Source organism: Paramisgurnus dabryanus, chromosome 11, assembly GCF_030506205.2.
Source record: "Paramisgurnus dabryanus chromosome 11, PD_genome_1.1, whole genome shotgun sequence".
Taxonomy (NCBI): domain Eukaryota; kingdom Metazoa; phylum Chordata; class Actinopteri; order Cypriniformes; family Cobitidae; genus Paramisgurnus; species Paramisgurnus dabryanus.
Window position 1 is genome coordinate 32,486,749 of NC_133347.1, and position 27,995 is coordinate 32,514,743.

Here is a 27,995-nt window from a genome sequence, read left to right on the forward strand (position 1 = left end):
TTACTTTTGGGAGCTTTTCCATTAGGTGCAGTACGTGGTACCCAATACTTTTTTTCGAACCACCTCGGTTGGGGTTCCAAGCGACCCGAGCTGATACCAAACGTGACGCGAAAACACTGTAGATCACTGATTGGTCTGAGAGAATCGTCACTGCAGCGTCATTGCTATAATGTAGATTAGCTTTACCTGTGCTAGGCTAGCTTGCGCTGTCTTAAGCAAAAATGTTGTCATCTGTGCTCTGCTATAAGTTCCCAAACTCACGAACAAACATCCACAGGTTGAGAATCAGGGACACCATAACAGTTTTTTCCAAACTTGCAGTTTGTGGCGGAACATTCGCGACAAGCACGTCAGCATTATATATAATATGATAAACGCGATGTGCAAACATATATTTGTGGTGGCCAATTTTAATATTGTGGCAGAATGAAAAATAAATGACTGTATGGGAATGTACAATAACGCTCTCACTTGTATGATGTCACAGCAGTAGGAAGCGCAAATATAAAGACACGCCTATAATCCCTCCCACTGCGAAGTGATACTAAACTCGATGGAAAAGCTAACCACGCCAAAGTGAGGTGAGCTGACCCGACCCAAACTAAACTAAACCGTGGGGTACTATGCAATGGAAAAGCGCCAATAGTCACATTGAAAACTTCACACTGGTCCTCTTATCAGCATGAACAACTGTTATTTAAAATGAAATCAAAAATACACAAAAAGTGAGCAAAACTAGAAAATCCCATCATAAATCTGTTGCTGTAAGTTTCTTTCAGCCTGGCAGTTCATTTCTGACTGTTCATGCATTTTAAAGCGTCAAAATCTAAACCACAAATCTGTGGATCAGAGAACTAGTCAACGCTGCTCATAGACCTCTCTGATTCATCACTGTATTCAGATCCTCGCTTGTGATTGGTTAGATCCTTTTCAAGTACATACCTGTTAATTCTTCTCTTTTTGTGCCTACAGAAGATTTGGAAGTGCAGAGTCCAACTCCCTCTGTGATCACCTCATATCTGGAATCCATTATTGAGGAATGTCAGGAGAACAACCCTTTGACCTCCACGCACAGTCCTGTGGATACCTCACCACATTGTCGCTCCACTACATCATCTCCATCATCCACTGCAATAACAACTTCTTCCAATGGGGAAAATCGAATCCCAGCAAAAAACAACGAGGCCGTTCTGAAACCATCCGTCCGTTCATATAGTAGCAATGGTGAAGAGTCGGGGAAAAGATACATCAACTCTTCAGTTTCCACAAACTATCTGGACATCGGGTGTGATACGCCCCCTTTGCCGGAGCATGCAGATGCTGAGGTTGTGCGACATACAGTCACCGATCCCAAGGTCTCCGAAATAAACACAAAAGAGACTCTAGGGACAGAAGCCCTAAAGGAAACGGTCAGCATTTCGAGTTCTCAAAGAGTTCAGACATTGAAGACTGTGTTCGATAGAGACTTAGGACGAAGCGTACAAACAGGGCTGAGGACTCCCGTCAGGAGGACCAAAAGTGAAGTACAAGTAAAAGCCGCCAGTAAAGTGAACAGCCCGTCAGCCGTCCCCGAGGTTATCACAGACGCCACTCTAAACGACAGGCTCTGGAGCAAACTCGACCCTGGCAGCCACCGGGACAGCGTGTCATCGTCTTCCAGCATTTCCTCGAATGACACTGTGATCGATTTGTCCTTGCCCAACCTTTCGAGGAAGAGCCTCACCTGCCTAAGCGCTACCCGCGAGTACTCGGACAACAAGGCAACCGTGGCCACCTTGATGGGCCGGCCTCGTCCGTCCGCTGCGGTCACCAAAAGCAAGTCCAACCCCAACCTGCGGGAAGGAGAAATGTGCGAGCCCCATGACGAACTACAACCCAGGCCTCTGGTGACAGAGAAAGAATCCAGCCGACTCATGCAGAGACGCCACACGTGGAGCAGGTTGTACATGGAGGGCTTAAAGCAGTCGTCTGCCCTTGCCGCTGCCGGCTCCAAGAAGTCAACTGCTCCCTTTGCGAAAGATGTCGAAGGTGGCTCCAAATCCAAAAGCCTCGGAGATCTCACCTCAGATGATATCGGCTGTAATTTTCAAAGCAAGTATCGCAGCATCAGCCGCAGTTTTGTCGTGCGACCGAGCCGCCAGCGAGGGAGACCTCCAAGTACCCCACAGAACGACCTGACGGCGCAGCTCAAAAGACTCACCGATGTGGAGCCTCTCACCAGCAAAGACTTTGAACACAAGAGTGACGCAGAAGTGGAACAGGATGAAGAGGAGGTGCCATCTTTGCGCAGGACTTCATCACGGAGCCAGAGCCGGGTGAGATACATCGCCAACCGCGCCAGGCAAGCACAGGAGAGGCAGCGGCTGCAAAACCTGATAAGGTCGTCCGGAAGTCCTATCGAAGAACGTGGAAATCCTGAAGGAGCTTGTAGTGTACCCCACAGTCCCTGCACTAGTCTGGACCTGTTGAGCCAGCTTCCACCAGGACCGCCCCAGCGAAGCCCCCTAAGCCCGAACGATGATGTCTTCTTTACGCTCAGGCTATAAAAGAGTTTGAGTTTTAGATTTTGCTAGCAAACCGACACAAATCCCAACATCGCACCCTCCATCCAAAGACATCCTTACTCATAAGCCGTCAAACATTTCTACATCCATTGCTGAACCTTTCTAACCCTAAATAATCATTCAAAGGGAAAGAGACATTTTGATTGAATGCAACGGTTTGCTAGTTTGTGGAAATGATTAATGTGCATGTGTTTGTTAAAAACAGCCAAAGTTGCAAGAACAAAGGAATATGTTTTGTTTTGCACCTAATCTAGAATCTATAAGACGAAACTCAAGTGTTTTAAAGGATCGGATTATGCCAGCAGCATATTTGGTACTGTAATAAAAATAACCTAGATTGTTTTGTTTGATTTTTATGTAACGTGCAATGATCTACTGCAGCAATAGATAGTGAAATATAAACACTACTGTATTAACAATTCTAATGATTTATATATTTATTAGTCTGCAGCCAAACTCGTATGCATTTTGTCTGTATTGTTTATGGTATGAGAACAAACTTTCTGAACAAGCATGGAATGTATTTGTCAAAATAATTTATGAATTGTTTTTGGTTGTAGTGAATATAATGACTGCTTATTTTCAGTTTTTAGGTTACAGAATAAATCCAGTATGATCTTCCTCCTGATGATGTTTTAAAGAAGTGTAGCTCTAGTAATACTACTGTAATAAAATCACACATTTTCACTTTATGTACAGTAGCTTGCTCTTGGAATTGTATTGTATGTCACTTGATAATATTGTTTCTCTTACTGTCGTCTTTATTTTTATGTTTTAAAGGTTTTATGATTTTTAAAATGTACAGTCTATTAGAGTCTAGTTGTAAAGAGTTATGTAGATGTTATTCGATGTCAATGCCCTCAGTACATTAATACATTTTATTACTTTTTTAATGAATGCTACTCAGTTAATGGGAAATAAATTTTTTTAAGTAGATTTTTCTCTTTTTTATTTCACTGTATGTGCTGGTATCTCTAGTTAACAAACTCTTCTTAAAGGGTACCCTATAAACAAATATTTGGCGTACAAATGTCATAGTTTTAATATAATAAATGCTACAGTGAGGACAACATGGTAAACAAGTCTTCAGCCAATAGATTGTGAAATTATGTGCAACAGAAGATGAGAGTTATGAATGCACACATACAGTAGGTGGCGCTATGTGATCTTGACATCTGCATGCCATTAAAAACACAAGAACATCAACATCATCTGTTCAACCCTTTCAATATAAACCAGAGAGAATAGCATAAATGATGAACAATACAGAAAACAAATGAAAGATGATCAAAATAAAGACCCTCTGAGAGGTAAGAAGGTGAAAGTAAAACATTCTCACATGAAAAACTAGAGTGGATGTCATAGTTTTTACTATAGTAAACTGTTGTAATATTTTGAGACAACCATTACACATCATTAACCCAGAATGCACTATATGTGTGAAACATAATAGCGGCCTCCATAGGTTAAAATAAGTATTACATGTTGGGATTTTTAAATTTAAAGGAATAGTCTACTCATTTTCAATATTAAACTTTGTTATTACCTTAACTAAGAATTGTTGATACATCCCTCTATCATCTGTGTGTGTGCACGTAAGCGCTGGAGCGCGCTGCGACACTTCGATAGCATTTAGCTTAGCCCCATTCATTCAATGGTATCAAACAGAGATAAAGTTAGAAGTGACCAAACACATCAACGTTTTAGCGCTTTTCTAAGCGGATTCAAAAGAGGAACTATATTGTAGGGCGTAATAGCACTTTTGGGAGTACTTCGACTCGGCGCAGTAACACTCTCCCTCTCCCATAATGAGAGGGAGAAGGGGAGCGGATTAGGGTTAGGGTTATATATAGACAGTCGCCTCTCAGATAACACACACATAGATTGGTTTTAAAGTGGCCATGAAAATAAAATAAAAAACTGTCACTTGTTTTGGAATATTGTGGTATTTTTTTACAAATACCCCTGTGTATGAAATATACTATACAAATAAACTTGGCTTGCCTTGCCTTTTCTAGAAGAAAGTCCAGTTTAGACCTCTGCCAGGGGCGAGAACGCCACCATATTTTACAGCGGTGCACCCTTCTGGCCATACAGTCGATTGAACACGTCCCATTAGCCGAGATGTCTTCTTTTTTACAGCCTGTATTTCATCGTTCCCAAGAGGGAAGGGGGGCTGTGCCCCATTTTGGACCTTCGAGTGCTGAACAACTATGTTCACCGCATACTAGTCTGCTGTCAGGACTGATTCGTGGCCATCTACCTGAAGGTAGATCAACGGATCTACTTTCTACGGGTTTTTCTTCAAAGGGAAGAGCGTACGAGTACAAGGTCCTCTCTTTTGGTCTGTCCCTGTCTACCCGTGTCTTTATCAAAGTCACGGAGGGCACTCTAGCTCCCCTTAGGGGGCTGAGCATTTGCATACTGAAGTACATGAATGAGTGGCTGATTCTTGCACACTCGCAGGAGTTAGTTTGCACTAACAGGGTCCTCATGCTACACCACCTAGACTGACTGGGTCTTCGGGTCAACTGGGAAAAGAGCAAGCTCTCCCCTGTGCAGAACATCTCTTTTCTTAGTATGGAACTGGACTCTGTGTCGATGAAGGCGTGTCTTACCCACGGGGGTGCCCAGTTAATGTTGACCTGCCTGAAGATGTTCAGGTACAGGGTAGTGGTCCCTCTCAAGCCCCAAGAGGCTGTTGTTGTACATGGCATTCTCGGCAGTGGTAGTTCCCCTTGGGTTGATACACATGAGGTCCCCGCCTGGAACATTAACTGCCTAGAGTTGCTGGCTGTTCACTAGCGGTGAGGCGCTTTTTTCACATCCTGTAGGACAAACATGTGCTGGTCAATATGGACAGCACTGCTAACATCAATCATCAGGGTGCCATACACTCCCAGCAAATGACGCAACTTTCCTGAAACCTCCTGCTGTGGAGCCAGCCGAGACTCGATTCTCTGTGCGGCACTCACATCCCAGGCAACCTGAATCGTGCAGCCAACGTGTGCTCTTGACAGGTCACAACCCTTAAAAAAGAAGAGACTCCACCCCGGCATGGTCCAGCGCATGTCCGTTTTGGTAATCCCTGACGAAGATCCCCTCAGCACGGATGCCTTTGCGCACAGCTGGCCACGCGATCTGAATAAGTCTGCCTTCCCCCAGTGAGCCTCATTGCTCAGCTACTAACCTAGGTCAGGGAAGAAGAGCATCAGGTTCTGCTAGTTGCACCTCACTGGCCCAACCAGACTTCATTCTCAGAGTTCTCCTCCTAGCGACATCTTCTCCCTGGCCGATTCTTCTGAGGAGGGATCTTCTTTCTCAGAGGCAAGGCAAGTTTTGGCACCCGGGGCTAGACCTTTGGAACTTTCATCTCTGGCTCCTGGGCACCCCAGCTCGCTTATCACCAGCTGTGGCAGATTCCATCGCCCAGGCTAGATGCCTTTCAGCTCTATGCCTTTTAGTGGCACCTTTTTTCTCGTCCTTGTGTTCCTTAGGCAGGAATAACCCTCAGAGGTGTGCCATCACGTCAGTGTTGTCCTTCCTACAAGAGGGATTAAAGAAACCTTTACATTTACCCTCATAATGTATGTGGCCAGGTTTGTTGCCCATTACTTTTTTTGTCTAGGGTAGGTCTCTGGAACAGAACAATCTGATTAATAGATTCCTAACGTGTGCAAGGAGGTTAAATCCACCTAGACCACAGCTCATTCCCTCTTGGGACCTCTCAGTAGTCCTCTCAGGCTCAAAAAGGGGCCCATATGAAGAAGACCTGTTTCTAAAATCATCAACTATATGTAATACACTTAACCAGCAATAGTTAGCCTGCTCGGAACCGAGCTGACTAAAACCACATTACTGTGTGACACTTGCTTTTTATGTGAACGGCCCCTACGCTAATAAGATTTTGTTTCTCTCTCCCTGTCTCGTCCTCAATCCCAAGGACAATAAGACAAACAGATCCAGATCCAGTTCCGGTAAATGTGAAAGTCGGCACACCTCTGATCTACTGGCTGTTCTTCAACGTGATGTCCAGCTGATGCCTGACCAAAGACCACCGGCAGAACCCGCTTAATCTCCGCTTAATCTCCTTCCGTTTCAATGTGTATATATATATATATCTCCCAAGGGTTTTTTCCTCCTAGGACTTTTTTTTACTTCCCCGGCTAAATTCCGGGGTTTTTTTCTCCTAGGGGGTTTTTCAACCCGAGGAGACAGCCTTTTTGGGCTTAACTTCTATACGTTACATTAGTAATACGTTTGCTTATAATGTTGATTTATAGCCGCAGCAAATTTAGCTGCTTGTGCTATCGTGTATTATGTTATGCTATCTGACGATTTTCTGTGCTTTTCACTACATCTATTATGTAAAGCTGCTTTGATACAATTACCAAATTGTGAAAAGCGCTATATAAATAAAATTGAATTGAATTGAATTGAATTGAAAAGACCGTTCTCCTGATGGTGCTCGCCTCCACCAAGAGGAAGTGGGATCTGCAGGTGTTCTCTGTTTCCCATAAGTGCCTAGAGTTTGGGCTGAGAGATTCTCATGTCGTCCAGAGACCTCGGCCTGACCGCATGCCCAAAGTTCCCACCACTCCCTTTCTGAACCAGGTGGGAAACTTGCAAGCGCTCCCCTCCAGGGGGAAGATTCAACCCTATAATTGTTGTGTCTAGTACGCACTCTGCACTTTTACCTAGACTGCACTCAGAACATCAAGAGTCTGACCAACTCTTTGTCTGCTTTGGAGAATTGCAGATGGGGAAGACTGCATCCAAACAGAGGTTGGCGCACTGAATCGTGGATGTCATCTCCATCGTGTACCAATCCCAAGATCTGCCATGCCCATTTAATGTGAGAGCTCACTCCAGCAGAGATGTGGCCTCCTCTTGGGCATTGCCGCAAGGTGCCACTCTAGCAGATATGTGGAGCGGCGGGATGGGTGATGCCCATCACCTTCGCATGATTTTACATCTTATGTTGAGCAAGTGGTGGCCCATGTCCTCCAAGGTAACAACTTATAACACTGGGCGGCTGGCTGGGCGGCTCGGCTTAGGGGTGAGCACGTCGGGACCCCTTCTATCATTTAGCACATTCTGGTGGGTAACTGTGTTCCCTCAGAGGGGTCTGCGCTTCTTCAGTGTCACGGTGGTGACAGTTTGAAATATCCTTGCCTGGAGTGTGAGACCATTCCGCTCCTTCAGTGAGGTATGGTCTCCGTAGTGCCTCTTTTTTCTATGAAAAGAGTGGGCACTTTCCAATGATTATAAAGCGGTATCAAACTTCTAAACATGTTTCTCTTTTTTCCTAGCGTCATTTCTTTTCTTAATTTGACACATTCAAAATATTAACCTGTTAAACTGACTACCAATTCCTTTAGCATTTACTATGTACAAAATAAGGTCCATTGGGGGGATAATGGCAGGGCACAATAATACTGTACTTATTATTAATGATTACTCTTTCTTATAATTAATATGATCAAACTGACCTTAACTGCTAAAGACTAGATTATTTTTTATTATGTCCTGATTTACTGTACTGTATAACCGGGTTAAGCTGAGGGGGTGGCAAAGGTAGGGGTCACTGATTACCACCACACCACCAGGAGATGTTTAAGAATTAATGGGGTGAAATGACTATTAAACCATTGATAGTAACCAGCCGGTCTTGTCAGCTACATGTGTACTAAGCTGGCACTTTGCCTGAATTCCAACCTTGTAGTTGTTGAAATATATCACCTATGACAACAAGCCTAGTTGCCTTTGAATTCCCTTTACATTACTAGCAAAAACAAATACATTACCTAACTAACTAACATTTTGATGATATATCCAGATGTACAGTAATGCCATGCTTAAATAACACATTACAGACATCCCAGAACAACTACTGCAAGTGCCTTTGTATATAGTGTATTTATCTGAAACTAGATTCAGTACTTGTTTAAAGAGAACGCAGATGGGTTTTGTTTGAAGATTTGGCCCCCTGTGTGGTAATAATGGTCCTTTCTGAGAAGACCGGCTTTCATTTGTGTTCGCCCTTTCCAACCTTTTGGTTGTGCACACAGGACTCCCGTTGAGAAAAAATTTAATGGAATACAGCCGTGCCCGACACTTGATGCTCAATTACTTCTCAGACCCAAACATCGCTACTAGGTCTTTTTTTCATTTTATATATATTTTATATTTTTCTTTTTAAAGTGCTAGGTTTTACTGAAAATGGTTTGTGTTGTGCACCAAAATGTTTTCAAGATGTGTCGCCAAGTTTTACCCTTCGATTACCACAAACACATCCTTTGAAATAATAGGAACTATTCTTAGTCATTTCTGACCAAAAAGTACAAAAGCTCTGGAATGCCGAGGGCTACTGTTACCAAGACTACCATGGCTGGTGAGAGGACCATATCCGAATCCTTTTGGGCGACTAAAAACCGCCTTGGGATTTACATGGCTCTTTGAGTGACAGAGATCGTAGGCTGTCTCTGAAACAAAAGTTCACTTCATTAGGATTCGAGAGGCAAAGCCGCACACCATGGTTGTGTATTTATCACGGTTGTTTAGTTTCACTCCAGCTTTCAAGTTGCCTCATACTATTTTAGCTTCTCTGTACTAAAGCCATGGTGCAGAGGTTCAAAAACATCTTATATATCATGCCAGGGTCCATTCTACAGGGTTATAAATTAGGATTAGGCCATTTCACGGAGGCAAAAGAAGTCCACCGATAACTCCCCCCCCCATTCACAGCCTCGCTAGTGGGGTGAAAAGGGTTTGACAATTATAGGGGCCCCCATTACCCAGAGGGCCCCACAAAATCCAGAACCTATCCTATACCGGCCCCCATTGTGTTAATAAAACATAAAATATATTCTCTGTGAACTTATACAACATATAAGTTCTGTGTCTGTGATTTTAATGAAAACAAAAGAAAAATAACATTTCCCAAATATCTTCTCTTCTCCACTTTATTAAAATGGTTTAATCTGATCCAAAAGTTCAACATCACTGTTTTTTTTTGCGCTGTTGTAAACAGAGTTGTTTTGAACAACACAACCAGAAAAGGGACACGACGCATGCCACAGACCTTACAGACCTGCCGGCTGTTGATGCAATTTATTATAGTCAATAAAACATGAATACAACACACTGTTCTTGGTTGGATATATTTATTATCTTTGTTTAGAGATATATTATGCAGTACCATAATCTTCATCCGAAATTAGGACACGGAGTAATTTAAGTGGTTTAATTTTACATTTTTTTAATCAGCTGTTTAATACCAGACTGATAAAGCTATTGGAAAAACTGGAATTATATTGCTGGTCTTTTTAATAAAAATTATGTAACAATTTCTTATCTTTTGCTAAGCTATAATGATTGTATTAGTTACACAATGTTACTTAACAGCCTAATGGCATTGTGATGTATATTTACAGTATATAAATGTTTATCTTTTTAGAGGTTTTGCTCATCAGTGATTTTTTATTGCAATCCATTTTGTTATTTTGTAAGAAATCCTTATTAGGTTGCATGCTGGCCTACATGCTCATATCTTATACAGTATATGGGTGAAGGGTTATGGGGCCCACGTCTAGATTTTTTCAGGGGCACCAAAATTCTTTAGCTATGGCCCTGCCCCCACTTACAGTATATGTTTGCATCTGCAGATATTCAAGTCAGCGTTGTTCTGTGCATTGCACGCCTTTTAAATCCCATGTTTGCAGGATCACATGCTTGGTATTTTTTGTCCAAAGTTCAGTCCCCCTCATCTAAATCCATGTGGATCTCTTGCGGTCAGACATCACCCACTCTTTCGTTCCACTCCTGAACTTCCCCTCTTCTCTTATTGGCTCCTCTCAGTCCCTTGGGTGTATGTGAAGGGTTTATATAGAGAGCAACTTCAAACATTCATCAATAACAAGAGGGTGACCACATTTTAGGGTAAGATGCATTTTTGCTCATATTTCACCTACTTTGAAAATGCTTTCTTAAAATGTTTTATCGTAAAATATTGCATGGAATGTAATTTTTACAAATGCACATAAAATACAACATTATTTGTATAAAATATTAAAAGATATTGGTGCTTAGATATTAGTTCATGTGAAAGACTTGATTGCATATGTGAAATATCAAATAAATCACGCTTTGCAGGTAAAAAAGTAGTATACTTTAGTGTATTAGAAATATGATTGAAGTACATGAAGTATAAAACAAGTATATTGAGAATAATGTGTTTTTTTTGTCATCTCCAGTGTGAATAATAAGAAGTAAAATGGCTTCATACGCACTCATCTTTATCTCATCAGCAGCACTGCTGTCTGTTGTCTGCGCTGCAGGTAAAGTCACAACATAATATCAATGGTAGTAAGATCACTGTCAAGTCAATAACTGTAAGCAATACTGTTTTTATTTATTTATTTGAAGTTCATTTGTGTATTTAAAGCAATCCAAATTGATTAACTTGCCAGGCTCAAGGTTTGTATAAAATATTTTATCACATTTTAATTTACTGCACCTCAGCAGTGAAATGGTTTTCTCTTCATGAAAAGAATTTAGTTTTGTCCTCTGAGAAAGTTATTTATTATTTATTATTGTTCATTTATTATTGAAATGGTTTTAAAAATAGACTTTATTCAACTTTTTTATTTTTAGATTGTTTTTAGAAGTGCAGTTGAAGTATCAACACTTAAATTGCTATGATGCAGTTGGATTGTTTAATGCTAAATGTCATCTGAATAACTTTAGCTGGATTTTAAGCGATAGTTCATTCAAAAATTTTAATTCTTTCATCATTTACTCACCCTCATGTTGTTCCAAACATGGATAAATTTTCATTTTTTGGTGAATTATCTCTTTAAGGAATGTATACTTGTTTCTCCAGTTGCATCAGTTGGACGTAAAAAGTTGGGTGTAGACGGGCTTAGCTAGGTCTGGCTTTGTGAAAAATAATTTATTGGTGCAGTTTCTCATTCTGCATGAAACCGTAAAGTTTACACCGCCTGCGAGAGTGTCAAAAAACACTTTGTCTGTCCTGGAAATGACGCTATAGATCAAGAGTATAGGACCCTTTGATGCTCTAATTCATTCTCAGGGATCCTCTCAAGCGAGGGACTTCTATTGATTTCCACCTTGCAATTGGTTGCCGCCGAACCAAAGCTCATTACCATAAAGTTGAACTCTCCTTGACGCTCACACCGTCCATTGAAAATGAAAGACTTCCAGCCCCTTTGACCCTCTCGCCAGCGGCTGTGTGAACACACAGAAAGCCCACTACTTGCATATCTTGTGTGAATAAGACACACTAATCGTCAATTAAATTATTTCTGTTTTTGCCATAAAAAACACGTTAAGACTTTAAGTATAGTCTCAGATGTGCTCTGGATGGTGCAACAGGTGTAAATTCTACGTAGGACGTAAAAGTAGTTTTATGTTCAGACAACCAGGTGTACTTCCAGCTGGTGCAACTGGCAGATGTTTAAAGGAGAGTTTACATCAAACAAATGTATGTGCACAATCAGAGCTTTGTTTAACTTCATTCATGCATCTTAAAAACACTCTGGACAACTCATTCATACAACAAATGCATGACATTCGCTTTTACATTCAATGTTTTCTATGAAAGCAGTACTTTGTTATCATTCTAAAACAAAATAGGGTCAATTTAAATTAAATTTACCTAATTGAAAATAACATATACACACATTTATAACAGCCCTGTAAACAAGTTTGTTTTATGATGGACTGAAATTGACAGTCCGACAATCAGATTTGACCCGGACATTTCCAGATTCTAAGCATGATGTAGGCAGAGAGTCAATATTGGTCTAAGACGACATGTTGGCATGGATCTGTCTCGCTGGCATTCAGCCTGGCATAGAGCAAGCTGCATTGAAAGCATATAAAACTGCTTTCATTCACTATAATGAGTGTGATTAATCAATTAGCCTCCGCTAAACAAGCAGACATTAATGCGGGGCAGCCAATGACATGACTTCAGTTTGGATGGCATGTATGCTTTTCATGGATTGAATTGAGGATGATGGATGTCAGTGATACGCTGTGATGCTGATGGAGACCTGCTGTGTGTCACAAACAAGACAAACTGTCAGCATTTACCCTTAACCCTGCAACAAACTCATTTATTTAGTTTTAAATAACACATTTATCATTTGTTGTGTCAATGAGAAAATAAAATACATCTGTAAACACAGAAATTTTAAGATGAATTCCCAGTGAAAACTACATTACCCATAATTCTAAAGAGAGATCCCAGGCAAAATAAATAAATAGTAAAAATAAACTTGAATTAAATGTGATTTAAATTTTCCTAAATAAATTGTGAGATGTTTGATATTTCATCATGTAAGTAAGGTCCACAGTAATGAAAATGTGTTTGGTTTTATTTATTTATTTAGCTTTTTTAAGGAATGGTTAGATGCCTATTACATTTTCACTTCAATTGGTTATGCCTAAAAAAAATTTTTTTTTCCAACTTAAATTTTCTCAACTTTTCTAGTTGAAACTGTTTCAATATTTAAAGTGAGAAACATTAAGTTTATAATTAAATTTTTTTAGGTGTACCAATTAAAGTAATTGTTTTAAGTCGAGCAGCTTTTACTTTTTGCCTTGTTTTGGCCTAGACATCTTGACAGTGTTTGGACAGCTATTAGACATCTTTTAAAAAAACAAAATTGCTTGCTGAGATCCCTAGATTTTAAAAAAGCGATAGTTTTTACATATTATCTTTTTTGCTTCAGATCACGTTTTATTTGTTGTGGTTTATCTGCTAAATGCTCATATATAATCCATTTTAAATTATTTTTAATACCAATGCAGTTTTACAGAAATACTAAGGAAAGAAATATGGAAATTATTGTTATTAATTCAAACTCAATTTAAATGCATAAAGAGACAAAGACCTCTTCATGAAAAACCTTCATATTAAGATTATAAACTCTATATTGATGCATGTCTCAGTATGTCTGCTGGTCAATGTGAAAGCACTTGAAAACAACATTATAATAATAAAAGAAACAACTTGTAAAAGAGTCTGCAGTCAGACATGTGGGTCAGTTTCCCATCATTTTGTAAACAGTCTCTTTAGAAAGCTGCTGGAAGTTTCTCAAACTCTCAGCCAATCGGTTCCGCTGCGGGAGGCGTCTCGCTCTCAAAGACCAGCTTTTGTTCATCTCCAGCTATCTGCACTTACGTCTCAATTGGTCAAAGTAAGATTAGTGGTCATGAGGCGACCGTTTCAACACAAGTAAGACATTGTGTACGTCTGCTAAATTTGGGAATATTAGTGGCTGTTGGAAGGAGATCTCAGCATGAAGAAAGCTTCATTAGCAGAGAGGAATGCCGTCTGTGTGCTGTCCGGCCAAATTAAGATGTGCAGTCTTTTCTCCTCTACTCTTGTTTACTAGACTCCTGAGATATTCTTAGACGCGTTTCTCAGGGATGTCTGAACGCTGGTAAAATCAGATTGTTACAATAACAAAATTATTAATACTGTTTGCCGAAGCAGGCGTCAATATTACTACTGGTCAAACTTAAGGTTATTTGAACAAACTACTAAGCCCAGGTATTGTTGGATCAACAGGTCTACAGCTCAAGTACACTAGATTATGTTTCGACAAATCCACGGTTTAGATCCAGTTCATCAGATCTTCTTGCAATAGCTATCACCCAATCACTCTTGGTCAGAAAAGTAAGGCAGGAGACAAAGTGGTGGAGTTTTTTTAGGCTACATTTTAATTCACTAGTCTTTAGTAGTTTTTTGAGCTTTTAATAAACTCACCCATTTGATGTCACAGCGGGTGAGATCTTTAGATGGGCCCTTATGCAATATTCACTCGGTAGTGATAAGATGATTTTATAGTCATTTCTGCAATGTGAGAAAATAAGTAAAACATTTCGATGTAAACTTTCAGTTTCTTCCAATTTCATTTTTTACACATAAAAAATGATAGTGCCTTCTGGTGGCTGTTTTTATTTTGGACATGCCTAGACATGGGGTCAAGAGTCAAACAGCCCTGCTGAGGTTTTTCTATGTGGTCACTGTTATCCTTGCCTAATAGCTGCTTAAAGCAACACTTAGTTGTTTTCCATGTAAGATTGGCTTACGGCACCCCCATGTGGTTGAAAAGCGTAATTGTCTGTTACCAGTCACTCAGACCTTGTTCACACTGTCAGTCCAAATCCGATTTTGGTGCATATCCAATCACATTTAGAATTTGTGAACAGCCAAAAATCAGAAATTCAAAAATTCAGCCTACATCCAGAGGTGGTTTGAAATACGTTTCGAATTCTGGAAATCCATTTCAGTCTGACCGCTCTGATCGCATTTGTGTAGCTTTTCAGTTGCTGTCGCGTCACATAAAAACATCAAGACGTCGAGGCAGATTGTTGTGCCAGCGCAATGTCATTGCCATAAAAACAGTGCAGATAATCCGGAAAATGGCAGAGCGCTACAGGATGCACAGATCGGATCTGAAAAGTTGTAATACACAATATGCACAGTGAGTCTGTCAAATCGTGTGTCTCTTGCGTGTTTGTGCAGCTCTCACCCTCGATCAAGGTCAGAGCAAGTGTCCTTTTTTTAAGTTTCTGCTAATATGACAATTAAAAGCAAAGGAGTGCTCACGCTACAATATTTGATTGACAGGACAGCTGCCCTGGTGGTTGCCGAGTAATATAAAAAAACGCAGTGCACTGCTCTTTTCAGAAGTCACTGAAATAAAGGTAGTGCTGTCCGCCTCACGTTTTCAAGCATTTTAAACGCGTTTGGTGTGATCGGCCACTTAGGTAGCTCACTCCACCAGTAGAGAACAGGTAAAGTGTGCGAGAGTGATTTAGTGCCGCTTTGGGATGGTACAAGAAGTCAACATTCACTTGCAGAATGTAGGCTTTTACAGAGTACATAAGTCTAACTAGTGAGTTAAGGTACAGGGAAGCAGAGCCAGTGGTTGCCTTGAAAGCAAACATCAGACTCTTGCATTTAATTCAAGACGCTTTGCAAACTGATAAAAAGAGGTGTGACGTGCGCACTCTTTGGCTCATTAAAGACCAATCTTGCTGCGGCATTCTGAATTATTTGCAGAGGTCTAACACTGCATCCTGGAAGCCCCGCTTAGAAAGCATTAGAATAGTCTTGACTGAATTATGTAGCACGCACTGATAGGAAGGGTCTGATCTTCCTAATGTTGATAAAGTCAAATCTGCAGGACCGGGCCATTTTAGTAATATGGTTTCTAAAGGTTAAGTGGTCATCAATCACTGCTTCAAGGTTCCTGACTGTCTTGGAAGGAGTGATGGTTGACATACCTATAAAGAAGTAGTGACGAAGTGTTGGATTTGGCTAAGGCCAAAAGCAGTTCAGCATTGCAAGATTGATGTGAAGGTTATGGTCCTTCATCTTTACCAGGCAAGCTGAGATGTAAGCAGATAATGTCTGAGCATATGATTGAAAAAGAATTAAAGTTGTGTTTGATCAACATTGCAGTGATAGGGAAAGCCATATTTACAGATGACAGATCCAACGGACAAGTAGATGGAAAAGAAGAGTGGTCCAAGCACTGAGCCCTGAGGAATCCCAGTAGCGAAATGTTGTGACTTAGAGATCTCACCCCTCTAAGACACACTAAAGGACCTACCTGAGAGATAAGACTTAAACCAATGTGGTGCAATTCAAGAGATGCCTTTTGTCATGAGGGGTTGACTGGAGGATCTGGTGGTTAATTTTGTCAAAATCAGCAGACAGATTTAGCAAGATGAGTATTGAAGATTTGGAGGCTACAAAGAAAGAAGAAAGGAAAATGTTTTGAAAAGCGTGTGAGAGGAACAATAATTGTTCAATTTGTTTTGTAGGGTTTTTTTTGCTTGTGCCACTTGAACACTGGTCACAGAGAACATCAATTAACCAGGGGGCAGATGGGGTATTGCAGGCTGGTTCATTTGATTTATAATGGATATATTTTTGTTGTTTTCAGGACCAAAAACATTAAGGGTGACAACGATCAAGGTGCGTTATATGAATTACACTAACATACAGCTCCTCTCAATAAACTTCTGATCTGTGTATTTGGTTTTTTAATAATATGTAACTGAATAACATATCTCATCATTTTATTCAGGAAGAACCATATGCAATGTCTAAAGGTTCTGAACTGGAGGGCTTCTGCATTGACCTGCTCTCAGCTCTCTCTAAGAAACTGAATTTTAAATATGACATTCAGCTAGTGAAGGATGGCCGGTACGGAATAACAGATGAAAGTGGACACTGGAATGGCATGATTGGAGAGATTGTCAGAGGGGTTAGTGACACAATCTCTGCTAATGTAATCTTTGCTGTGTCCTACCTGCTAAAAAAGAAGATCATTTCACACAAATCTAATGGATTTAATTCCATGATGAACCATCAGCTGTTTACCAATGCATCCCAACAATAGAAACCAACAAATACCAGTAGAGCTCATCAGAGACAAATATAGTTTCCTTTAAAACCAATACAATTCCCATTATAATAGTTAACTCCATTTTAATTTCTGTGATCGCTTATCCTGTTAAGACATGTAAACACATTTTTTGTTTGTTTGGATAGATCCTGCAAAGGAACGAGAAGCCTACAATATGGACTTATCAGCAACATTTAATTGTAGCATTATTATGATTTTACGTCTACATAAAATATTTACAAATCTTTCATATTTTCCTTGAGGCATTTTATCAATAAATGTTACCACCCTACCCTCTAACTGTCAGGATCCTGTCTTGTTATAATTTCTAGCTCCTTGTAACATTATTCTGGCAGTCCCATGTTTTGTGTGAAGGCATGTAATAATTCATCTTTATTTTTACTATGTGTGTGTGTGTGTTGATGCTGTCTCCAGGAAGCAGACATAGCCGTGGCTCCGCTCACTCTTACAGCTAAGCGTGAGGCAGTCGTGGATATGACCAAACCCTTCATGCAGACTGGCCTTAGTTTCATCTTGAGGAAAGATCAGGCCTCCGATGAATCACAGTTTTTCAGTCTTCTCAATCTGTTCTCCACTGAGATGTGGATTGGTGTACTGGTTGCTTACCTGCTGACCTCTCTCTGTATCTTCTTAGTGGCACGGTAAGATGATTATGATTTGGCTAGATTCAGTTCATTTACTCAAAGAAAATTAGCCCATAATGTACATTCTAAATCTATTTCTAGATCAAACCTTTCATAAAAGTGGTCTTAAACCAGTACCCAATACCCGTTCTTGCCTTAGGGCAACTTTGAAGAACTTTTTTGATGCACTTCAAATGTTGACTAGTATAGATGTACTGTATATAGACTTCTTTCTTCAGCTTAATACATCATCATCAGAAAAAACACTCCATTCGACTTTTTCACACGCCTCTGGAACAACTAGGGGTTAAGTGTCTTGTTCAGGGACACAATGGTGTGTCACAGTGGATTCGAACCCGGGTCTCTCATACCAAACGCGTGTGTCTTATCCACTGCGCCATCACCACCCACTTGTTTGTAAAGTCTACTGACTGATGGTAAAATAACTATTTATAAATGCTCTGTGAATCTGTGATGTTTGTTGTGGGGTAATAATGGCAGCTCATGAATGTTTTTCAGGATAAGTCCATGCGAATGGGAGCAACCAGAGAAAGAGCAGAATTCATTCACACTTTCTCACAGTTTCTGGTATACTGTAGGAGCATTGACTCTTCAAGGTGATTTATCCACAAACCCCATCACATACACACTGAAACAATACAGTACTATAGCGTGTTTTACCAGCTGAGCTACAGAAACGCAGGTGTTGACCACACTGAAATGTTATTTGTTTATTTTCTGTGTAAACAACAACATTGCAAACACTATTAGATTCCCTCACTGGAATTACCAAATCTGCATTACATGTCATGGACAATGAAAGTGATGTTTTTTAGGTGCGGGTCCTCACCCCAGGGCTCTTTCAGGACGGATCATTTCCTCCATCTGGTGGCTCTTCTCATTAGTGCTTCTCGTTTCTTACTTTGCCAACCTGAGTTCATGGCTGCATTCAGACAGCCAGCAGCTGTCAATCAAAAGCTTTGAAGACCTTGCCAATCAAAACGTCATTGAGTACGGGACCATTAAAGACTCCTCCTCTTTTGCTTTTTTCAAGGTAACTCACAACTTATTTACACGTTCAACCTTTTACATGATTAAGTTTTGATAGTGTCCTGAAATATCAGTCGTATAAACAATAACAATCTGTCTGTCTGTCCAGACAATTCAAATGTTATTTTGCTACCACACTGTAAAAATTGAAAAGTTGGACCAACTAAAAAAAATTCAACTTCAATCGGTAACCTCTAAAAAAAGTTTTTTTTTTTCAACTTACACAGTACTGTGTAAAAGTCTTAGGCCACCATCACCAGCTTTGTCGTTTTAGCAACATTTTAATGTCCTTCCATATTAATTTTTCATTCTTTTTATTAAGACACAAACAGAAAATACAGGAAATGTATACACAAAATTAAAAACAAAACAACTTTTTGAACTAAATGTCTTCTTCAGGCATCAGTCAGTATTTAGTGCGATTTCTCTTGGCATGAAACACATCTTGAGCGTTTTTGAGGAGAATGAAGTCATTGATTAGAATTAGAAATTAGGATTTAATTTCATTTTCAGTTTAAGAGATCCTGCAGTTGCTCAAGTGGAAGGGGAGTTTACCCTAAATACTTGACACTTCAGCTTATACTTTTATACTGTTTTTAATACTACATGTCCTGTATTTTCTGGTTGTATTCCAATAAAAAGACTGTAGAAATAATTATATATGATCGCTAAAACATTGCAAAAACAACAAATCTACCGTGGCATGCATGGTGCCCTAAGACTTTTGCACAGTGCTGTATGTTTAAGTAAAAAATACTTTGTGAAACATTTAAAAAGTTGAAACAACGAGTCTAAACCCGACTTCTTTTTATAAAGCTTTTAATGAGATCTTCAACCTTTTGTACTTTAAAGCCTCCCTATTAGCACAACATTATTTAAAGACCCATGACTCACAGTTTCCTCCAAATAAAATATTATAAAGCTTGTTTGTTTGTTTGTTTGATGCATGATCTTTATACATATTTTACGAGTTGGCTATTGAATCGTATAAAAACGTACGATTATCATAAAACAATAAAACCCCGCCCTTAAACCCCAAGGCCACAGGGGCGAAAGCAAATTGTACCAAAAATGTACAAATGTCTTTGTATAAATAAATGCGAAATAGCCACCTCTTAAAATATGTACAAACTACCATCAGAGCGCAATGAAAAATAATAACTAACACTAAGAAATGTCGTTTCAGCTTATTTTAATACATGATTTTAAGTCATCTTGATGTGCAGATATATGTAAGATTGCAGAGTGGAGAAGGTCTTCAAGAGCTTTGAAACCAAAGAGACTTCATCAAAAATACTGTATTAGCAAATGTTTATATGTGATATAGTGTGTGTATAATAATGTCTGTTGTCTATATGTGTGCAGAACTCAAACAACCCCACATACCAGAGGATCTACGAGCACATAAAGAATGCTCAGAGTTATTCACTCAATGCCGCAGAAGGTTTCCGTCGAGCTCTGAAAGGAAATTACGCCTTCATCGGCGAGTCTGTGTCCCTCGACCTCGCAGTGGCCAGATACTGTAACCTCACACGAGCTCCTGAAATCATTGGCATGAGGGGCTACAGCATCGCCGCACCTTTAGGTACAGTACTATATTCATCACAACAAATATAACACTAACAATTACATTGACTTGACTTCATTTCACATATGCTTTATCTATCAGTATGTGTGTGTTTTCATCAAACCCATATGGTTGTTAATTGTTTGACTCTGTGGACCCTGTACCGGGTCCAGAATTATCTTATTTTGACTTAATATGACAAATATGTCATGGACCCAGTACCACATATGAGATACTGTTTGAAAGCTTAGACTCTCTACTTTCTGCAGATATACATCCCTTTGAGATATGTTTTACTGTAAGAAAGTTATTTACACTTAATTTACACTATCACCCCCCGACAATTTATTATATGATTTAATATTCACATATTTCATATTTTTCAAATATGACAAACATGGGCAAGTCTTATATCAAATGAAAGCTCTCATTCTCAGGAATAAGGCTACATTGTTATTTTTGTTCTAATATCAACACATATCCAACAATCATCGAATGAATAATAAGGTAAAAATGGTCTTTTGTAAACACATGTGAAACTTGAGTGTGAACTGCCTCAGATAGCACAGATAGCCACAAATGATACACCATCTTTTATTTTAGGTCCTACTCTAAACAATGAGTCCATTCACAGCATTTTCTTTGGTTGTGTGCATAATTAATCCCTTGCTATTTATTATATGTGCAAAACAAAAAATTAATATTTATATGAAAAATGTATTTTCACACCCTTCAGTAAAATAAGAATATCTTTTGAATGCGACATGATAAAGAGTTCATTCCTTTTTTGGGTGTTTACTGTCTGCAGTCTGCTAGACCATCCAGAACCAGAGTTATACACTATCAAAGAAAGTATTTACAACATAAAAAAGAAAATTTGGTGTTTTAGCATATGAAAAACAACATAAATAACAATATTTGTCACAAACAGCAGCTTTTTATGTAACTTCAAAGGGTTTTCTGCAAAATGATATAAAGAAATTGCATTTATTCCACTGTATGTGGTTATGGGAGCACTTCAAATGTTTTTAGGCAGAAATTGTTTACAAAAAGCGTATTATTCCTCCCATCAGTTGGAGTAAAATAACTTTTGCATTTATTATGATAGAGAAAAAATTCCTTTTTTTCTCTGTAAGCTGGCAATTGCTGGAATCAAACAAAACTGTCTGCAGGTTTCGTTACCACTCAGGGCCAGAGTTATACACTTTTAAATACAGACTTTAGAAAAAAACATCAAAAAGCGCCTATTTATGTTTGTGTTTATTAGAGGACTGACAACACATACAACCATGTTGAGCACTTTTAACAGTGTTTTATGTAATTTCAAAGGGTTTCCTGTAAAATGATACCAAACGTTTGTATGTGCACCTCTGCTTGTGGGTATGAGAAGCTTTTGAAATTGGGTAGGCCAAATCCAGGTGGAAATCCCCAAAATATCCTCAGAGTGTAAGTACAAAATTAGCTGTAATTATGCAGCTGGTTGCCAGTAATTTACTGTAGAAGATAAAGACTGAAAATGTTTCATGTTCATTTACCTTAAACAAACTTTTGCCAGTAAATAACATAAATGTAAAATCTACAGTAAGTTACTGGTAACCAGCTGACAGTAAAACAGAATTTTTCTACAGTGTTCCATATGTGCCCCTCTTTGGCATTAATGACACATTATATTCACACTTAAAGTTGAGATTATGCATCTAAATAAATATTTTCCATCATAATGTCAGAAGACTAAATAAACACAAAAAGTTTTGTTCCATGGTTGTGCAAAAACATTAATTTGTGCAAGATCCGTTATTTTAATACTATAGTATTCACATGGTACTACACAGTGTGGTGCGCGAGATGTTTTGACCTCTGCATGTGAATGACTGCTTCCACATGAGGCACTGAGCAGATTAATGCCATATGACATTGAACCAAGAGTACTGCTTTCTTATCACTCTCACGATACTTTGATGATGTACGGTACGCATGAAGTCAAACACACGTATATGTGGTTTCCATCAGCTGGTTGAGTCTGACATCATGCAGCGCTTCAGTGTCCAACCGATCTCAAATGCCATACACTCGAAAAATAGCTCATTGGCTGAACATGATTCAATTTATCTCAACATGAAGTGATCATGTTAGCTCTACTCAATGACTTCATGTCTATAAAACATGACTGAATTATGTTTACTTAGCATGAAAAAACAAATACTTAATGTAGACACAACATAAGTGAATCATGTAAACCCAACACAATTTTTAAATAAAAAACTATTTGTTTTATTCAATCTTTGATAACTTTTATCTAACTTTTTTATACAATGCACACTGACATGAAAGTCAGAATCAAAAGCTGATCATGGCATTTATTAATATAATGCCTTCAGATCAAGCAACATTCAAAATATCTTCAGTCAGTCTGTTCACCACCTAACCAATGCTCTACTCTTCAGCATAATGGTAACCTCCTAAAAAAACACCAACATGACACAAACGAAGTAGCAATCGTCTTATTTTCCCAGTGGCAAAGTGAAACGGCTTCTGAAATGATAAAACGTAGGGCTGAATTTCAAAGTCATTTGTAAAAAAAAAATACCACAATATTCCAACAACAATTTACAGTTTTTCATTTTAATTTCATTGTTACTTTGAATACCAAAAACAACAGAATACTAAACACTAATATGTCTCCTCCTTATTTCATCCTGATTGAAAATGCATAAAATAGCACTTATTTATACATTTGCTGTCATTATTTAGTCCCATTCAAAGCATGCTGGGAACTGGAAATTCCCTGCCTAAATTTGAAAATCACGTTTAATTAACATGTTTAAAATAAGTAAACTTGATATATTCAATTCAATTCAATTTTATTTATATAGCGCATTCACAATTGTTAATTGTTTCAAAGCAGCTTTACATGAATAGATGTAGAGAAAAACACAGAATAATCGATAGATAATATAAGATGTAGAATATAGCGGCTAAGGTTAAACCGCACAAGCGAGCGTATTAATAATGTAACGTATACAGTAAAGTGCTAAGTTAAGCCAATGTTGGCTGACTTTCCCGGGGATGAAAAACCCAGCTAGGAGAAAAACCCTGTGGGAAAACTCCTAGGAGGACAAAAACCCTTGAGAGAGATTAATATATATTTATATATATAAACACGAAACGAAACGGGTAAGCGGATTAAACTGGTTCAGCCGGTGGTCGTTGGTCGCGTATCAGCTGGGCATCACGTTGAAGGACAGCCAGTAGATCAGTGTTTAATGATCAGATATCATGTTCTTTCAAAATAAAAACATCAAGTTAAGCCAAAAAGTTATCAATTTAATTCAGTTCAAAATGATGCAACTTTGAAACAGAAACTGCATCAATCGTGTTACATCAAAATAAATTGTTTAAAGGTGTGTGTAAATTTTTACGACATCTAGTGGTGAGATTGTGATATTGCAACCAACAGCTCACCCCTCAATTTTAAATATCCCGGTCTTTCTGTGTTTTTGAAGCTTTGATTGTGTTTACAGTGCACAATATAACATGTGTTTATGTTTCACATGTAAAAAAAACGTGGTATTTTTCACACAATTTACTTATCTGTGCTGTTTTCACTGTCCTCAAAACAGACTGATGTCTTCCTTGTTCTTTGAAGTCCCTCCTTCAGAAATACATATCGAGTTCTGATGGTTTAGCTTGTTTAGTGTGTTGTGATTCGATAGCAGCTTAGCTGACGACTGACGTATTACTGTGGGCGGAGTTTAGTCAAAAATGAATGCTGTATTCTGATTGGCTGAGAAATGTTCCATGGGTATGCATTAATTTCTGATAACCGCACACCTAACTTGTCAAATGTCTTAAAAATAGGCACCAGAACAATGTTTGTGGTAATCGTGGTATAAGAGGAATAATTGACTCCGGTCCTTTGAATTATTGGAAAATAATGCACACGCCGCTTCTTGTCGTGCCGCATTGCACCTTGGGTGTGCATTATTTTCTTATAATTCAATGGCCTGTCGTCAATTATTCCCTACATATAAACTGGTGTGGCCAAAACACTGAAAAAAATATTATCTTCATATAAAAGACTTTTTACTTCAGTTTCTTATTCAATTTTCTGTCCAATCAAATGCTCTTTAGATTCTAAAGTGTCCCGCTGTTCACATGTTAACAAAATATATAACACTGTGCTAGTAGTTTTTTTTATTTTAAGTAAAAATCTTATGTTTTGTGCCTTTAAGCCTCTGGCATTACAGTTTCTTATAAGCACCAGACTGTGACTGCAATTATAAGGGAATTCAATCAGAAATCAATACACTCATTTCACATGGAGGCTGATCCAGTGGATTTGTCCTCCTGAAGACAAACAAAAATGTGAACATCTGAAAGGCAACGAGCTGTGAAAAGTAAGAGGTCACAAGAAGCAAATGTTAACTGAGGAGAGATGGCACATGAAGGTCTCTAAGTGTTTAGATAAGAGACGATCCCTTGTCTGGTAAAGGGCACACGCTCCTCTCTGTCAAAATCAGACTTGAGTGCTTCTACAGAGGTCAGGTGCAAATGTCCTACACATGGGTGGATCTCAAACATGATATGATGAAAGAGTCTCATAATGCTGTGTGTGTGTTTATGTCCTCAGGCTCTCCTCTCATAAAGAATCTGAGTGTTGGTATTCTCGGTCTCAGTGAGTCTGGCGAGCTGGATTATTTCCGCAGTAAGTGGTGGGCAAGCAGTTGTGTGGCTAAGAGCGATACGAGCGCTCCACTGAAGGCCAGCAGTCTGAAGGGAATCTTCTTATTACTGGCGTTTGGTCTGGGATTGGGACTTCTCATTGCTTTGATGGAACTGGGCGCCAAATCACGCGCCGTCGCTAAATCTGAGCAGGTATGTACTGAGGATATACTGAATCTGTAGGGCAGGGTTCCCCAAATCTTACCTTCTAGGGCCGGAGCACTACAGAGTATAGGTCTAACCCTAATCAAACTTACTCACCTGTGATTTTCTAGTGATCATGAAGACCTTGATTAGCTTGCCCAGGTGTGTTTGATCAGGGTTGAAGCTAAACTCTGCAGTGCTCCGACCCTCCAGGGTAAGATTTGAGGAACCCTGCTGTAGGGTCATCTCTGCTACAGTTTAGATCTTAGAAAAAGGTAATTTACCAAAAACTCATAAATGTAAAGCATAGAGAAAAATGACATCACGAATCTGTGAAAAATCTCTACATCACTAACAAATGAGTGCTTGATACAGTGTTGTAAAAAAGGGTTGGCTCCCCTCCAGATTTCTTATGTTTTTGCATATTTGTCACACTTGAATGTTGCGGATCATCAAACAAATTTAACTATTAGTCAAAGATAACACAAGTGTATATATGAAGGTTTTTTATTATTAAGAGAAAACAAAATCCAAAACTACATGGCCCTGTGTGAAAAAGTGTTTGCCCCCCTGTTCAACATATCTTAACTGTGGTTTATCATACCTAAGATCAGTTTTTCTAGGCACACCCAGGCCTGATTACTGCCACACCAATCAAGAAATCACTTAAATAGTACCTGCCTGACAAAGTAAAGTAGACCTAAAGATCCTCAAAAGCTACACATCATGTTGAGATCAAAAGAAGTTGAGAAACAAATGAGAACGAAAGTAATTGAGATGTATCAGTCTAGAAAATGTTATAAAGCCATTTCTTAAGCTTTGGGACTTCAGGGAACCACAGTGAGAGCCATTATCCACAAATGGCGAAAACATGGATCAGTGGAGAACCTTCCCAGGAGTGTGTCCCATTACGTCTGGTGTAAAAGTAACACAGCATTTCAGAAAAAGAACATCATACCAACAGTAAAATATAGTGGTGGTAGTGTGATGGTCAGGGGCTGTTTTGCTGCTTCAAGACCTGAAAGACTTGCTGTGATAAATGGAACCACAAATTCTGTTTGTGACCTCAAGCTAAAGCGAACTATGGTTCTGCAGCAGGACAATGATCCAAAACGCACCAGCAAGTGAACAACTGAATGGCTGAAGAAAAACAAAATGAAGACTTTGGAGTGGCATTGTCAAAGTCCTTGCCTCAGTCCCATTGAGATGCTGGTATGATCTTAAAAAGGTGGTTCATGCTTGAAAACCCTCAAATGTGGCTGAAATACTACAATTTTGCAAAGATGAGTGGACCAAAACTCTTACACAGCGCTGTAACAGACTCACTGCAAGTTATTGCAAATGATTGATTGTAGTTGTTGCTGCTAAGGGTGGCTCAACCAGTGATTAGGTTTCGGGGGTAAACACTTTTTGTTTTGCAATTTGTTTTCCCTTAATAATAAAAACCTTCATTTAAAACGGCATATTGTGTTCACTTGTGTTGTCTTTGACTAATATTTAAATTAGTTTGGTGATCTGAAACACAAGTGTGACAAATATGCAAGTTGCAGTCATCCAGTACCACCGTATATATGTTATATTACACTAGCACTGAAATCATGTAGATATCATAAAGATGATATTTATGATGCATGTTATAGATTCAGTATGTCATCTGTGTTTGTTAAACTCTTTCTCACAGAAATCCTGCTGCTCTGTTCTGTCCGCTGAGCTCGGTCGACGCTTCAGAGGTGGCGAGATCACATCACCCGAGTCTGTCGAGAAGAACAAAGCTTAAAACTCACAGCACATATTCATTTATATCTCATAGTTATTCATTACTAATCCATCTCTGTGGATGAATCTTAAAAAGCTAATCTGGGTATAAAAATATAATCCATGTTTGTGAGGTTCACCCAGGTCATTGTGTACCATTTTATTAATAGAAAAACTGACAGTATTAATTCTTTAATAAAAATTTCTATAGCGTTTAATTGGTCTATTACATAACACTGATGTTTAATGCATTTAATTGGAGCACATTTAAATTATCCAAATGTCTGATGATGCCAGAACTGAACAAGATGTTATATAAATTCCACATGTCTTTTTTTTCAGGTTTTTAAGCTTAGCCTTTGTGTTATTGTGATAGCAGAACAATGTGTGTCAAGAAGGAAGTTTTAAAATGACTAAAACTATAATATAGCCTACAGTGTGTATTGATTGCAGTTATTTGAATGATGTGTCTGCTATGATGTGCCATGAAACACAGACCTTTCTTTTATTGTGCCATTGTTAAAGAATTTTCTTAACAAAATAAAAAAATATGAAATATGCATTTTGCATATGTACATGTTGCTTGCAGTGTATATTATTTTACTTATGTAGAGCCACTCTTCACATGTTTAACACATTCAAATTATTTATGGTAAGTCTATTGTTCCAGATTGTTGATGTTTCTATCAGGTTTGTGACCCAAATTCTTTTCATTTTTTTTTCTTTAAAATCAACCACCAAATTTTTGTTTTGTAATCTATTAAAACAGGTTCTCTTGCAGACTTTCACAACTTTTTGTATTGTCCCTAAAGAGTAAAAACTTCCCACAGCCTCATGCTTTCAACACAGTCTTTTTGTGTCGGAATCAAGGATCTTATTGTTGTTCGGTGATGCTTTAAAGTTCTGTCCTAGTTTCAACTGACCACAACATCTTTTCCCACATCAAACTGAATGACTGTTATGTACTTTCACAAAGTTCTGTTTTGCTCCAGCTCTTGTGTTGGTGGAGTGGGTCAATCTGTGCTTTACTGAGCTCTCTGGTCTTCAGCAGGTTCTTCAGCCTGAGATCTGAGCTGCGTCCCAATTTACCTCC

General features: G+C 38.8%; 2 protein-coding genes across 9 annotated transcripts in view; both read left to right on the plus strand.

Annotated features, from left to right (window-relative positions):
• plch2a (phospholipase C, eta 2a) overlaps window positions 1-3,500 on the plus strand; it is a 160,336-nt gene extending 156,836 nt beyond the window's left edge. For 5 of the 8 annotated variants that reach the window (XM_065247805.1, XM_065247804.2, XM_065247806.2 and 2 more), the window contains one exon: window positions 973-3,500. In XM_065247805.1, the coding sequence (XP_065103877.1) occupies window positions 973-2,546 (1,574 nt within the window). In that variant the 3' untranslated portion in view covers window positions 2,547-3,500. The remainder of the gene's footprint in view (window positions 1-972) is intronic. The other 3 variants (XM_065247809.2, XM_065247811.2, XM_065247812.2) reach the window with 3 other exon arrangements.
• A 6,963-nt stretch (window positions 3,501-10,463) lies between these two features.
• Window positions 10,464-27,477, plus strand: LOC135729915 (probable glutamate receptor). Its single transcript, XM_065247814.1, has 10 exons — window positions 10,464-10,505; window positions 10,820-10,903; window positions 16,556-16,587; window positions 16,700-16,879; window positions 17,456-17,682; window positions 18,184-18,281; window positions 18,501-18,718; window positions 20,080-20,299; window positions 24,912-25,156; window positions 26,829-27,477. Exons 2-10 carry the CDS (start codon window positions 10,840-10,842, stop codon window positions 26,922-26,924), a joined length of 1,380 nt encoding a protein of 459 aa, XP_065103886.1. The 5' UTR covers window positions 10,464-10,505; window positions 10,820-10,839; the 3' UTR covers window positions 26,925-27,477.
• Window positions 27,478-27,995: the final 518 nt, after the last annotated feature.